The 15,960-nt window shown below is 45.9% G+C and overlaps 1 protein-coding gene and 1 long non-coding RNA gene across 4 annotated transcripts in view; one reads left to right on the forward strand and one right to left on the reverse strand.

Annotated features, from left to right (window-relative positions):
• Positions 1-15,960, forward strand: part of LOC108383248 (uncharacterized) — a 274,618-nt gene that overhangs the window by 238,143 nt on the left and 20,515 nt on the right. The gene's annotated exons all lie outside the window — the stretch shown is intronic.
• XYLT1 (xylosyltransferase 1) overlaps positions 8,534-15,960 on the reverse strand; it is a 313,184-nt gene continuing 305,757 nt past the window's right edge. For all 3 annotated transcript variants that reach the window (XM_036992014.2, XM_036992013.2, XM_073215521.1), the window contains one exon: positions 8,534-14,401. In XM_036992014.2, coding sequence (XP_036847909.2) covers positions 14,079-14,401 — 323 coding nt within the window. In that variant the 3' untranslated portion in view covers positions 8,534-14,078. The remainder of the gene's footprint in view (positions 14,402-15,960) is intronic.

Here is a 15,960-nt window from a genome sequence, read left to right on the forward strand (position 1 = left end):
GAGCTGCTCAGCCCCTGAAGCAATGTCGGGGGTTGCAGGGTAGTGGGATTGTTGCCTGGAGGGAGGAAAGAGCTGTTTCCTGCTTCCCAGCTGCTGTGCCTGTCTCCACTGCCTGAACCAGTGGGCCGAGCACACACGTATAAACTTTGTCGCAGAGCAGCCTGATATGGATCCCTGCTTTCCACAAGCGGCTGGCATCTCAGCCTCTCCAGGACTTCTGTGTCTTAGCTTTCCAACCCCGTAATCACGAAAGTATCATGAAAGCACCATGAAATGTAAGTTTGTGCTCCCAGAGCAGATCTCTGGAGTTAGGTATTCAGCAGTCCCAGGCCTTCACTCCCTCCCCAGTCCATTTCTCTTCCTCCCACCAGTGAGCTGGGGTGGGAGAAGGGCTTGGGTCCCACTGGGCCACAGCTTTGGTATGTTACCCTGTTTCATGAGGTCTGCTCTTTTCTCCAGGCATATGCAGTCTGGCGCAGTCCTCTTTCCTGTTGCTCTCTCAGGATTAGTTGTATTAATTATATTTTCATATTATATGCAGTTTTAGGAGGAAGGCTCTGTCTCACCTCTCACGCTGCCATCTTTAATCCCTTCTCTCCTTCTGTTTTGCTTTGTTTTTATATTCCACATACAAGTGAAATCATATGGCATTTGTCTTTCTCTGCCTGGCTTATTTAACTGAGTATAATACCCTTTAGATCCATCCATGTTGTTGACAATGGCAAGATTTCTTTTCTTTTTATGACTGAATAAAATTCCATGTGTATATGTACCACTTCTTCTTTATCTATTCATCTATTGATGGACACTTAGGTTGCTTCCATATCTTGGCTATTGCAAATAGTGTGACAATAAACATAGGGGTGTATATGTATTTTTGATGCACGGATTTTGTTTTCTTCAGGTAAATTCCTAGAAGTGGAATTACTGGATTGAATGGTATTCATATTTTTAGTCTTTTGAGGAACCTCCATACTGCTTTCCACAGTGGTTTCACAAATTTACATTCCCACCAACAGTGTAGGAGAGTTCCCATTTCTCTGCATCCTCACCAACATTCGTTATTTCTTGTCTTTTGGATAGTCACCATCCTAACTGGTGTGTGATGATATCTCATTGTGGTTTTGATTTGCATTTCCCTGATGATTAGTCGATGTGAATGGAACATCTTTTCAATTGCCTGTTGACCATTTGTATTTCTTTAGAGAAGTGTCTGTTCAAGTCCTCTGCCCATTTTTTAATCCACTTATTTTATTTTATTTATTTTTTGGTGTTGAGGTATATGAGTTCTTTATATATTTTGGATGTTAACCCCTTATTGAATAAATCATTTATGAATATATTCTCCCATACTGTAGGCTTCCTTTTTCTTCTGCTTGTGGTGTCCTTTGCTGTACAGAAAAAGGACACCACTTTTATTTTGTTTCCCTTGCCCAAGGAGATGTGTCCAGGAAAAAATTGCTCATACTTATGTTCAAGAGATTTTTGCCAATGTTTTCTTCTAAGAGTTTTAAAGTTTGATGACTTACAGTCCAGAAGGGAATGGCATGAAATATTTAATGTACTGAAGGACCTTCAACCAAGAATCCTCTACCTGGCAAGACTATCATTTAAAGTTGAAGCAGGGATTAAACAATTTCCAGGTCTTTGATCCATTTCAAGTTTACTTTTGTATATAGAGTTAGACAATAATCCAGTTTCATTCTCTCACATGCATCTGTCCAGTTTTCCCATGCCAGTTGTTGAAGAAGCTGTCCTATTCTTACTGTATATTCATGGCTCTGTTATTGTATATTGATTGACCATATATGCATGTGTCTATATTGTATTAATGTCATAATCTGCACTTTCTGTGTATCCCTTGGCTGATTTTGTTTGTAGTTGAGTTTGCTTCTTTTAATTTTGTACTTGCTTGGTAATTAGTTGTTCTACTACCTTTACTGTGGGTTTATTTTCATTGGTGAAAGCTATTTAGCCTTAGGAACACTTTCATCTACAGCAGTCCCTTTAATGTATAGTGTAATGCTTCTTTAGTTATAAATCCTTTGAGCCTTTGTTTTTCTGGAAATTGTTTAATCCCTGCTTCAACTTTAAATGATAATCTTGCCAGAGAGAGGATTCTTGGTTGAAGGTCCTTCTGTTTCAGTACATTAAATATTTCATGCCATTCCCTTCTGGACTGTAAAGTTTCTGCTGAGAAGTCTGCTGATAGCCTGAAGTGGTTTCCTTTATAAGTAATCTTTTTTTCTCTTTCTGGCTGCCTTGGATACTCTCTCCTTATTCTTAATCTTTGCCATTTTAATTATTATATATCTTTGTGTTGTCTTCCTGGGTTTCCTTTTGTTAGAGGCTCTCTGCCCTTCCATGACCTAAATATCTATTTCCTTCCCCAGTTTGGGGAAATTTTCAAAAATTATTTCCTCAATGAATCTTTCTATCCCTTTGTCTCCCTCTTTTTCTGGTACCCCTAAAATGTGAATATTGTTCCTTTTGGATTGGTCACACAGCTCTCTTACCATTGTTTCATTCCCAGAGATCCTTTTCTCTCTCTTTTCCTCAGCTTCAATGTGTTCCTGTTCTCGTTTCCTTTTCATTGACTGTCTCCTCTAGTTGCAGTAATCTATTATTCATTCCCTCCATTGTATGTTTCATTTTGATACTGTATTCTTCAGATCTGAGAGGCTTTTTAAGATCTTCTATCTCATTACTGAAGTCCTCTCTGAGATCTTGACTACCTGTAAATATTGAGCATATTTATGATGTTTACTTTGAAATCTTTAGTAAGAAGATTGGTGATCTCCATTTCATTTAGGTTTATTTCTGGTGTCTTGTGCTGTAGTTTTGTTTGGAACATATTCCTCTGCCTCCTCATTTTGTCAGGGTTTCTGTGTTTCTTCCTTGTATTAGATGGATCTGCTATGCTTCTTGGCCCGTAGAGTAATAGCTTTATGAAGGAGGCATCCTATGGTGTCTGGAAGCTCAAGATTCTTTACTCTCTGGTGCATGGTTCTACTTTGTGGGAGACCCAGTTGCTGTTGGTGTGCAGTAGGTGAGGGCACCTTTCTGTCTGTCTGCCAGTAGTGGTCTGAGTCTGCAGTGCTGGCAATTTGCTTCATACACTTTTGTGATGAGCAGAAGCCTCTTCTGGGATCACTGTGCACAGGGCCACCCTCTGCCTGCCCAGCAATGATGGTGGTGCTGCAGGATTGATGGGGTGGGTGGGACTGTTGTGAAGCTCTGAGTCAGCGCAGGACACACAGCAGTGGATTGGACACCAGCAGGGAGGTAGGAGCTCTTGGAGCTGGCTCCTGTAGGCACCTTCCCAGTTGGGCTGAAACCAGGCTGAGAAAGCTGGAATAATCTTCCTCTGCCTGCCAGGCAGCAAAGTCTGATGTTGCTCCTGGGCCGAGTGGGTTGGCTCACTGGCAATGAGGCATAGGGAGGTGCTTGGGGCTGAGTTGCAAGCAGGAGTGTTGGAGTTTCTGGGGCCCTCAAGATTTCCTGAACTGCTGGGCTGAGGGACAGCTTGTGGAGGTATCACCCACCTGTCCTGTCTCCTGAGGAGAGAGGTCCATCCAACCCTTTCCTCTCTTGCATTCTTATCACTACTGGCAAAGCTTTCAAACTGCTGCTTCTGCTTTGGGTCTCAAGACTGGAGGAGCATGCCTGTTTTCAGCCTCCCAACACGTTCCACCTGTCCCTGGTGTCCAGCCTGCTAATACAAGAACCCAATGCAATGTGGACTCATGCTCCCAGATCTCCAGGGCCAGGTGTGCAGCATTCCTGTGCCCCTATCCCCTTGCCACTCTGTTCCTCTTCCTCCTGCCTATGGGCTGGGATGGGGGAAGGACTTCGGTTCTGCTCAGTCGTGGCTCTGCCACTTTACCCTTTTCTATGTGGTCTTCTTCCCCAGGTGTAGGTGGTCTGTTCTGCAGTCTCTAGGTTGTTTTCAGGTTTAGTTGTATTTGCTGTAGTTTCTTCCTTTGTGTTTTTGGGAGGTTTCTGCCTTGCCTTCCTACTCTGCCATCTTTTTATCTGCCCCTCTCTGTAGTACTCCTTTGTATTGTTTTTTAAAATCTCTCTTTCATTTATTTCCATTCTGATCAATATTTCCTTCCTTCTACTAATTTTGGCTTTGTTCTTTTTTTCTGTTCCTTTCAGTTCCTTACCTGTAGTGTTAGATTAAGATTTTTCTTTTTTTTTGAGGTGGGCCTTTATTGCTATAAACTTCCCCCTCAGAACTGCTTTTGCTGTATCCCAAAGGGTTTGAGTTTTTTTTAATTTTCATTATTCTTCAAGTATTTTTAAATTTCCTCTTTGATTTCTTCATTGACCTATTGGTTGTTTAGGGGTGTGCTGTTTGCCTCCACATTTGCAGTTTTTTCCCCATTTTTAAAATTGTAACTGACTTCCAATTTCATAATTTGTGGTCTTAAAAGATGGTTGGTATTATTTCAATCTTCTTAAATTTATTAAGACTTGTGTGTGGCCTAACATGATCTATCCTGGAGAATGTTCATGTGCACTTGAAAATAATGTGTAGTCTGCTGTTTTTGCATGTAATGTTCTGTATATATTTATTAAGTCCATTTGGTCCAATATGCCATTCAAAGTGCTGTTTCCTTAGTGACTTTCTGTCTGGTTGATCTGTCCTTTGATGTAAGTGGGGTGTTAAAGTGCCCTACTATTATCGTAATACTGTCATTTTTCTCCTTTATGTCTGTTAATATTTGTTTTATGTATTTAGGTCCTCCTCTGTTGGGTATGTAGATATTTACAATTGTCGTATCTTCCTGCTGGATTGAGCCCTTAATCATTATATGATGTCCTTCTCTGTCTCTTGTTACAATTTCTGTTTTAAAATCTATCCCATGGGATATAAGTACTGCTACTCCAGCTTTTTTGTCATTTCTATTTGCATGGAATATCTTTCTCCATCCCTTCAGTTTCAGTCTGTGTGTGTCTGCAGGTCTGATGTGAGTCCCTTGTAGGCAGCATATAGATGGGTCTTACCTTTTGTCCATTCAGTCACCCTGTGTCTTTTGACTGCTGCATTTAGTCCATTTACTTCAAAGTAATTATTGATAGCTATGTGCTTTTTGTCATTTTGTTAAATGTTCCTCTTGTTTTGTTCTCTGGTCCTTTCTTCTTCTCTTGCTCTTTCCCTTTGTGCATGATGACTTCTTTATGGTTGGATTCGTTCTCTTTATTTTTTGTGTATCTATTATAGACTTTAGGTGTGTGGTTACCAAGTGGTTTATATATGATGGCTTACATATATACCAGTCTAAATTAAGTTGATGGTCATTTAAGTTCAAATGTATTCTAACAGCACATTTTTAACTACCTCACCTCCATCTTTTATGTCTATAATGTCTCTTTTGACACCTTTTCATTAGTGATTCTCTTAGCTAATGTTTAGAATTAGTTGATTTTACTACTTTATTTTTGATCTTCATAATAGCTTTTCAGTGATTGGTCTACTACCTTTGCTGTTCACTTTTACCAATGCAAGGTTTTCTTTTCACAATTTTCTTGCTTTTAGTTGTGGTACTTTCTTTTCCTTTTAAATAAGTCCCTTTAACATTTCCTGTAAGGCTGGTTTAGTGCTAGTGAACTCCTTTAACCTGTGCTCATCTGAGAAGCTCTTTATCTCTCCTTCGGTTCTGAATGACAACCTTGCTGGGTAGAGTATTCTTGATTGCAGGTTTTTTTCCCTTTCAGCAATTTGACTATACTGTGCCACTCCCTCTGGCCTATGGAGTTTCTGCTGAAAAACTCAGCTGATCACCTTATGGGGTGTCCCCTGTAGGGAACTCGTTGCTTTTCTCTCAGTGCTTTTAAGATTGTCTTTGTCTTTGAAAGTTTACTTATTATGTGTCTATGTGTGGACCTCATTGGGTTCTTTGTTTGGGTCCCTGTGCCTGCTGGACCTGGAGGTCTGTTTCCTTCCCCAGGTTAGGGAAGCTTTTGGCTCCTCTTATTTCTTCAAATAAGTTTTCTACCCCTTTCTCTTTCTTCTACTTCTGGGATGCCTATAATGTAAATGTGAGGATGTTTTGATGTCTCACTGCTCCCTTAACCTGTCCTTGTACCTTTTTATTCTTTTTACTTTTCGCTGTTCAGCTTGAGTGCTTTCTGTTACTCTTTCAGATTGCTGGTCTGTTTTCTGCATCCTGTAATCAGCTGTTGATTCCCTTTAGTATTTTTTATTTCACTTACTGTATTCCTTATCTCTGACTGGTTCCTTTTTATATTTTCTTTCTCTTTGTTGAGATTCTCACTGAGTTCATCCATTCTCAAGTTGGATGAGTATTTGTATAATCATTGTTTGAGCTCTTTTTCAGGTAAATTGGTTAACTGTTTTATTTATTTTTTCCCAAGTTTTGTCTTGTTCTGTCATTTGAAACATATTCTTGTCCCCCCATTTTGCTTCAATCTCTGTGCTTGATTAGGAGTTAGATGAAAGGTTTACTTTTCTCACTGCTGAAGAATTGGCCTTGTGAAGGAAGGACCCCCTAGGTAAACCGTACATGCCTAGTGGTTTTAGGTTGCTGCCTGGATGGACACTGGTTGAGTCCAGGCTAGTGCAGTGTTGGCAGGCCTGTTATACACTCTAGGGAACTCGCAGGTCTCACTGGTGGATTGGACTGAAGCAGGCAGCAAGGTAGCATGCTCTGGGGATCTCTTGAGTAGGCTCTGGGAGATGGTGGGTACAGGTGGGGTGAACCTGGGTGGCACTGCTAGATCCCTGGCATGTGTGTCTGGGTGTGGTTGAGGCTGGGAGGTTGCTTAGACCTTGTTTGGAATTGGCAAGTGTGCCTGGACCCTGTGACCATCCAGCTGCAGTATCAATATACAGAAGAAATGCAAACCATGGCATTCATCTTTAATCCCAGAGTCCCTGCACTTTCTTCGCTAAATGGCAGGTATTTTAGTTCTGAAACTCAGGTTTTTTTACTCATGGTTTAGATACACTTTAAAACTGAAGGCTTTTTTTCCTGTGCTCCAGGGCAGGGAATCTCACCTGTATCCCTCCCCGCTGCAGCTTGCTGTTGTGGGGATGGGGCTCCCACCATGACCATGTCCGCAGCTCTCCTGCCATTTTATGTGATATTTCTGTCCCTCATTGTATAAAGGTATTACAACCTCAGTTCTTCCTCAGGGAAAGGTTTTATGTGTAGGTATGAGGAGGTGGGGTCAGGTTCTTTCTCCTGTGGAGATTTTAGAAATTTATTATTTTCTTGCAACCAACCCTTTTTTTGAGGTCTTACCTTTGGGCAAAGGAGAGATTGGCTATAAGGTGAGATGGGAACAGCATTTTGGCAAATGAATCAGGTCCATCCATCTCTCCAAATGTAGAGTCACTTAAATTCTCCAGACTATTTTGGTGTAGCTGTGAAGTCCCATTTGGGTCTCAGGGGCACACTTTGCTTTTAAGGATTCTGAAAGGTGAATTAAAGTCATCTGTAACCTGGGCACTGTCAATCCTTGGCCATGGCCTTCAGGAGGCATGTATAAACATAATAAAGTCAACTAGTCTTCCTAATGACTTGTGAAGGTCTCACTGGGGGATAGGAAACCTTGGTTCTAGTACTGACCATGGTACTAATATCTTGGTAGCTTCAGGGAAGTTACTTCATTCATCTGTTATGTGTGGAATGAAGGGGCTGAAATTTGGACTTTCCCAGGTGAGCATCTGAGTTTCCATTTCTGGATGAATTATTAAGGTAAGGCTATCTGCTGTAACAGGTAAATTCTCAGTGGCATAACACAGTACATGTTTATGTCTTTTCATGTCATAGTCAAACAGGGATGACTGGTCAGGTGGCCTTCCATGTGGTTTCCAGAGGCCTGGCATCTCCCAAATTGTGGCTGCTCTCCTTTAAGTTGGGAGCTTTGTGACATTTCCAAGAACAGCAATAAAAGAGAACAGCTAAGCAAATGCCCCAAATTAAGGTGGTTCAAAATATTGAAACTGGTAAATGGAGAGTGAGAGAGGAGACTCTCATAGGAGGTTTGATGAGGCAGGTCTAGGAGTGCTGTGCAACAATTCCATCCTCATTCCTGGGCCAGAAGTTGGGCACATGGCCACACCTAAGGGCAGGGATGTCTGGGAAATGTAGTCTGTGTGGTAAAGAGGAAAGGGAAACAGGTTTGTTGCATAACCAGCCAGCTGGGTATAGAAACTGTTTGCCACATTAAATGGCATTCCTTCCTTGTTAAGGAAGGGTTTAAAACCATATACTTCTGCCTCAACCAGGGGAATCATTCGCAGGATGGTGTTGCAATAATCTTGTTAGAGAGGACAGTAGGCTTGATGAGATGGATTAGGAAGTACATCCACACATTCAGGTTTTCCCAGGAAAGGCTCAGTTTATGCCTGTGTCCCAGCATTCCATCCAGTTGGTGCCCCAGTATGGGTGACAAATTAATATAGTCACCCAAATACTAAGGGATGGACAGGCAGAGGAGGAGAGGACAGGATGTGTGAAGATGTATGCTATTGCTCAAAGGAAGCCACAAGCTGCTGTTCCATAAAGACAGGTTGTTTTTTTTTTTATTTTAAAATTCTGCATCTGAAAACACAGGCTGACAGCATCTATATACACCTGCAGTGTTTTTGGTATGATACAGTATTTAATACATCCACTGTTTTCTGCAAAAAATTTTGCTTTGTCAGACAAACTCCCCTAGACAAAAAAAATACAGCTAAGGCACAATTTCGTTGTTGTTTTTCTGCTAAATGAAAAGACAGAGAAGGTGCAAAAATGGGCGATAGTGCAATCATTTCTGAGAATCACATTCTACCCCGAGGAAAAGCATTCGGATGATGGGAACTTTGATTACTGGTCAATTTCAGATAATTCAATAGCTTTTAAAATACTCCTTTAAATAAGTAGCAAAATATCTACATCTTTCAGTGTGTGCCATTTGAATTTGAATTCTCTTTTTTTAAACTTTATTTACATATTTTCTCTCTTTTTTTAAAATCAATACATTACAAAATATTTCTGTACAGTTTTATGCATATTATGATCTATAATAAAATAGTTATTTTTAAAAACTATATCACCACATGTCTGAAAAAAAATGAGGGCGATGGTAATAACTTACTGTGAGACCTCTAAAAAAATACCTAAATGCTACTGACACAATATTAAAAAAAAAAAAAAAGACAGACAGACTACGGAGATGATTGCGCTTAATTCCAGTGAATTTCCTATGAAAACCCTGGGGTTGTCTTTGGCCTCCATCAGCCCTGGGGCGACGTGGGGGTGGGGTGGGGAGGAGAGGCTCGGAAAGTATGGAGCGCATGCTCCCTTTGCGAACACAGCCCATCCACTGGGACTATTTAATGCTATCACTTTCCAGGCAGGAAGGACAAAGAGATAAACTGAGACTCTCTCCTGATTTACCCTTGAATGAAGTACAGAAAGTCACCAAGCCTTTGGCTGGGGAGGGTTGGAAAGCCTGCAGGAGCCCTTGGCTGGTGACAAAACCATCCCTTTCAGGGGCGATGTGCCCTAGGGAGTGCGGTGGGAGGGGGCTGAGATTGACATGAGCACCCAAGCCTTCATTTTACCCATAGGAAAAATGGAAGAATATTTTTCTTCTAGATGACACATAAGCAGTTTCTATCACACCTACAAACTACAGACTGGCAGCCCCTCATTAGGAGGTTTTACCACAAAAACCTTGAGTTATTCTTTCTTCTTGGGTGTTGGCAGAAATTGGAGGGAGAAGGCTGTCAGCTTTCCAAAAATAATTTTAAGGCCACATCTTAAAAAAGAGAAACCTAAGGCTTTTGGGGGCAGATGGGGGAGGATAAGCAAGTCAGAAGGAAAAGAGGAAAGGAGGCGGCAAGGGGTGGAAACTGCTTTCCTGGGCGGGGTGGGGGGGTCTGTAGGCAGAGGTGGTCGGCATATTCCCAGCAAGGGGGAGGGCCACTTTCTCCCTGCATGGGGCTCAGCAAGGACAGAGCCAAAGACAGCGTGAGGGGCAGACACAGGTGGCGCACGAAAGCCCTCCTCTGTCTCAAGAGGGGTCTATACAGTATCTGGTTTGCAAGGTACAAAAAATAATACTTCTGAGATAGGAGTTGAGGGGGGAGGAAAGAGAAACAGAGACACAGAGAGAGAATTTGCATAGATTGTACATTCAGCTGAAGCAGATTTTGGACACCTTTGTTTCCCCTCCAGGTAAACTTCTCAGCAGACACAATGAGGTAGCGCCTGTGGTAGACCCATGGGCAAAGTAGGTAACTGAGGACAGCCTGGGAACAAGCATGGCTTCCTGGAGCCTTCTAGACATGTGGTGAGATGGCTGCTAAAACCTGGGACCTGGAGAAAGCTGGGCTGTTTGAGTCACCACACTGTGAGACCCTGTTCTTGACCCTGCTGCCTAGAGGAAGGTATGGACCTCTTTCTGTCTAAGGGGCAGAGTGTCAAGGCCTCCAGATTCTGTTCCTTCTCTCCTTTAGCATTAACTGTCCTACGACCAGGAGTGCAAATTCCAGGGCTGCTGTCTCTTTGGGACAGGACTGCCTAGTAAGAGGTTTCTGCTCCTTCCCAATGCTGGCTTTTCCCCTCGCCCACCAGGGCAACACCTAACCTCACTTTATACCCCTCTCCAGGGAGCAATGGTGGCTGACCCGTGGGATTTCTCTTTGCCTGCACTCTTAAGAAAAAATCGCTACCATTTAAAAATCAAATTTCCTAGTAAAATCTGTACCTCTGGCTTCCCTTACCAAGCTGGCAGGTTTTACTATGTGCTTACCTACCACACATGACACAACGGGCTACAGCCGTGTAGCCACTGCTTTTTTTGGATGGGCCACGTACATGCCAGCAGACTGCAGTCTCCACCACTCCCTACTGTCTTATACTAAGTACGCTAGTATCTCAGATCTCATGGGCAGCTGTGGCCCTTACCATACAGCGGGGCTTGGATCTGGTAGGCCTTTGCCAACAGCTGATCTGGTCTACTTGCCCTGGGGGCTGCAGGGGTGCTTGTGTCCTGAGTCCCAAATGGACTTGGTTGTGAAAGGGGTCCTGGCTCACACCCCACACCCAGCAGTTTCTGCTCTCCTCTAGTCTGTATTTTCTTGGTAAAGAGATCAAGGCAGTATCCTCCTTGCACCTGCAAGCTAGGGAACCACAAGGAAGCATGCATGGTCCACCCAACCCAGGCACGTGCCCAGAGTAGCTGTAATCTGCCTCTTTCGGTTTCGCTCACCCTCTCTGAACTCCACTTACATTGTAAAAGCTAAATGGGAAATGAAGTCAGAATGACTACTGAGCAGAAAGGCCTTTCTCCAAAGGCAGGGACAGGTACACTTGATAAAGCATGGGGTCCTGGGCAGTGGTACTTGGGGAGGCTGCCTGACCCGGGCTGGCTGGGTGATCGGACAGAGCACCGCAGCCGATCGCTGCTTCCTTCTCCCCAACAGCCGACCCTGCCCCACCTCTAAGCCTTCCTGAAGTCCCAGGGACCTGGTCAGTGGTGCAGCCCACAGCTGCTATGCCTCTGCAGATTTCCGGAGCCTGCGGTGTCATGGTTTTGAAAGCCTCAGCCAGCCACTGCTCCAGACTGCCTGACCAACAGCCCCTAACAAAGAAATCCTCAGGCAGATTTAAAAAATGTTGAACTATCTTACCTGGGAAAACACACCCTTTTCTCAAATCATCCTGGGCTTTGTTTGGAATTCTTTTTTTAAGCAACGATAACATCTGTGAAGTTATTCTCTGTTTACAAACAGAGGACATAGGGAATACCCTGTGTGACTGCCCAGCTTTGCGAATTTGCTAAGGTGAGCAGGGAGTGCAGCCCGGTGCAGGGAGGGGTGGGGACGGTCCACAGAGTGAGCCAGCTCTGCCACTCCAATGCCAGTTGCAGGGCGGGGACAACTCAGCATGTTAGTGGGTGCAGAAGGCCTGGCCGGGCATCTAGGGCACACTGTGCGCTGGCTGTGCCAGCTAAGCACCCCCAGAGCCATGCGAGACACTGGGGCCTGGTGGGGAGGATGTGGCTCTGGCCTCCTGGTGCCCACAGAGTTTGTGTATCCGTGAAGTGCTCCCGGGGGCCAAGCGCCACTCTGCAGGCCTGTTCTGCAGACCAGTGGCTCCTGGGCCTGGAAGGCGCCTGTTTCCATCTGTCATCTTGTCACAGTGGTTAGACTGGCAGTAGGAGGTAAGCTCTGGGGTAGGCATGCTCTCCTTCTACACAGGTCCTCAGCCTGTTGGGTCCCTGTGCCGGGCAGTGGGGATGGCTCAGGAATCCCAAATGTGACCCCCCCACCCCCTGCCCCAGAACTGAAGCCCTGGCTAACAGCCTGCAGGAGGAAAATTGAGGCACCAGTGTTCGCTCCCCCCAACCCCTTGGGTGCATGAAGCTGGTCAGAGCATTCTCCTTGTGGCGCCCAACACCCCTGCTTTCCTCTGAGGATGTGGGGAATGTAGAGCAGACAGAGAGATGGAAAGAGAGACAGGTGCTAGGGCAAGGGGTGGGGAGGGGGCCTTTTGTGAATAAAGGCAGCTTCAGTTAGTAAGATAACATAATTGACAAGCTGCAAAAACAGCACCTACTAATTAATTAGTCATTGACTAAACATATAAATAATAAATATCTAAAGTGTCCCTTCTCTGCATTCTCCATCGCCCACAGGACACCCTGCCTTGCTGGTGGTGGTGGGGATGGTTTTGGGGGTGATGGCTGAAAGGTCACGGGGAGTGGGCTGCAGTGCCCTAAACCCCTGGCTGGAGAGAGAAACACACACGGACTGGCTCTCCACCGTTGCAAGCAGGGGCGATGCTTTTCCAAGGAGTGGATGGGGTTAGAGGGAGAAGGGCTCTCTGGATGAGCAGGATGCCCTCCGAGGGACACGCGGCAGGGACACCCTTCTGGTTTCTGGTAACTCCAGCAATTTGAATACTATTGTTGTTTAGGTTTAAATAACCAGCTATTCAAGCTTCCATGTTTTCACTGCATATCAGATGGGCCCGTTGGCACCTCGGATGAAGAAGGGTGTGAATTTAATAAAAACCAAATCTGAAATGGTTTTTCCTGGATGTGAAAAGTCCGGTCCATGTGGGTTGGTCGATCCCAACAGCACCAAGTGGGCGATTCACAAAGGTTTGGAGCGCCTGACCTCAGAACGGAGGGGCTCGGCAGGGCACGCGTATTGCTGTGCATCCAGCGTGGGTGTGGCTGCAAACAGACTCTGTGGTTCAGGGCCACAGTCCCCAAAGTGCCCATTTTCAAAGGCTGGAGAGGTCCTGGTCCCATGAATGGCCAGGAGACTTCCTGCTCATAAGCATCAGCCTGTTTCTGCCGCCTCATGTGGCAGCCTTGAGGGAGGGTGGCCTGGAACCCAGGACATGTGGCAATCACACTTGGGGTGGACCTTGGCCATGTCACAGCAAAAGGTTTCCTGCCCATCTGGTTTCTGAGGGGGAGGGGCCTGGCACGAGGGGTTCCCAGCCCAGAGGAGCGGGGAGATGAGCTGAAGGGCAGGGCTGTAGGGCAAACCCACCATCTGGGCAGTGCTTTTCAAACTAGGTTTGCAGAGCCCTTGGTTCTGAAGAGGTACCTTAGGAGATGCCCCTGACGACGGGACCACCTGGTGGGCTGAGCTTTGAGAACCAACCTCACACGCCCCAGCTTTGGCCAGAGCAGCCTAGATTTCACCTGATCCTTGAACTTCCAGCTATAACTGTGCTTAGTAAACAATGTTCTGCTGCTCAAAATAAAAGTTCGAGAATCACTAGTCTGCGGGGGCCAGGTCACTGAAAGGGGCGGGTGTGTGACAAGGAGCCTGTAGGACTTGAGAACCAACCAGAAGAGGTAAGAACACCTCGGTGCTGGGACTGAACCATCCCCATCCCCTGCAGCCAGATGGCCAAATGCAGGTTGTCGGCAGAACCTGCTTTGGCCTCCAAACCTTCCCTCTCCATCATTCCATGGCCAGGGAAACCCTTCTCACCAAGGCACCTCCAGGGGTGGGAGGCCAGGTCCAGGCCCCACTGACCCTCTGGCTGCTTTCTCTTTAAGACCCACTGTGGCTCACGTGCTTGGTGCTACCTGAGCCGGCCATCAGGTTTGACAGCCCCCAGCTCTGACTTGGGGTCGGGGCTAAAGGCGCTCCAGGCCGTCTGGCTGCAGGTCTGCAGGACTGGGCAGGCCGTGGGGCCTGTGGTGCAGATGTCCATGGCGGTCCACATGCCGCTCACCAGTGAGTCCAGCCAGTGCTCCAGCACGGCGCCCGTGGAAGCGGCGTTCCTCCGAGCCTGCTCCACCTGGGCTGGGCTGATGGGCAGGCTGAGGACTGGGTTCAGGCTCTGGAAGCTCTGCTCCATGTAGGCGCTGCGGGGGGGCCCGTTGTGCAGCTTCAGTGCCTCGTCTGCAAGCCAAAGGGAACAATTCCATTAGAAGAGCCAAGAGCCGTGTGTTGCGCATCACCATTTAATTTCTGCAATAACCCCGTGAGAGAGTTCTTTAGCGGCCCGACCACACAGATGGTGAAACAGAGCCTGGAAGGGCATTGCTTCAACAGCGAGGAGCCCGCCTGTGCAGGGAGTGGCCCCTCTGTTCACTCGGCACACAGGTGCTAAACCTCTATCTGCAAGGCATTCAAGCCTTTATTTGATAAAGCTCACTGAGCGCCAGGCTCCATTCTATGTGGCGGAGTGAACCAGACAGTCAAGGTTACAATCCAGTGGGGAGAGGCTGCTGATGATAAAGAGGTAAACAAGTTAAATAAGGGCAGGTCAATCTGTGAAAAGGCCCATGAAGGGAACAAGGGGTATGGAGGCAGAGCAAGGGCCTGGCAAACTACAGCCCTTGGGCCAAAGCCAGCTCACCTCCTGTAAATAAAGTTCACTGGAATGTGCCTAGGCCCATGTGTGCACATGTTCTTTACAGCCTCCTTTGTGCTATCACAGCAGAGCACAGTAGCTGACATAGAGATTGTATGTGGCCCACAAAGGCACACATATTTACTCTCTAGCCTTTTATGGCAAAAGTGTGCTGCCCTCTGGGTTAGCAAGATGAGGGGGCTTGAGAGGTGTGCAGGGAAGACTCTCTGAGGAGGTGACATTTGAGCTGAGTGCTAATCACTGGGAAAGCAGCAGATTCCAAGGAAGAGAATTCCAGGCAGAGGGAGACGTGAGTACAGAACCTCCCAAGCACCTCTCTCACAGCACATGAAGGTCAACGCCAGGGTCTGAGCCAGGGTCGGTTGAGCTCAGTCAGCTCTCAACCAACACTTCATGCAGGAGCACAGGGACACAGTCAGGCTGCCTGAATCCCCAGGTCTCACCTGCCATGCTTTGATGCCCTGCTCCTTAGTTTCCCCAGCAATAAAGTGGGTAGAGCAATTCCCCAGCAATAAAGTGGGTACCTTCCTCACAGCCCTGTGACAGCTGCACTTGCTGACTCATATATAGGGCTCCAAATGGCAACCGGCACATACTAAGTGCTTGGAAAAGTTTAGCTAGAATTACTGTTGGATGTATTAACATGCAATCTGTACACACATATGCCACTACAGGACTGGTTTTATTATCCCCATTTCACAGATAGGGAAATAGAAGCAGCTGTAGTTGGAGACAGATCTGGGGTCAAATCCAGATGGGCTGACTCCAAAGGCCATACCTGCCATCATGATGTTCCACCTGCAGGTGCCGCCACCAGCTAGAAATGGACACAGTGGCTTTGACTTCAGTTGTATTTTCTCATCTGGGAGCCAGCCTTTCACAGGCTTGGTTTCCCCATCTGTAAAACGGATCCTCATCCTCATGCCGACAGACTCACAGGGCTGACAAGAGGCTCCAGCAGAAGGGTGTATATTTTGTAAACAGTAACAAAACATATAAAAGGGGAACTGTGACTGCTTCCTGGGGTGTAAAGATGGGGAACCAAAAAGGGTAGACATTTCTGTTTTGGAGAGGGGTTCCCACT

Source organism: Manis javanica, chromosome 10, assembly GCF_040802235.1.
Source record: "Manis javanica isolate MJ-LG chromosome 10, MJ_LKY, whole genome shotgun sequence".
Lineage (NCBI taxonomy): Eukaryota > Metazoa > Chordata > Mammalia > Pholidota > Manidae > Manis > Manis javanica.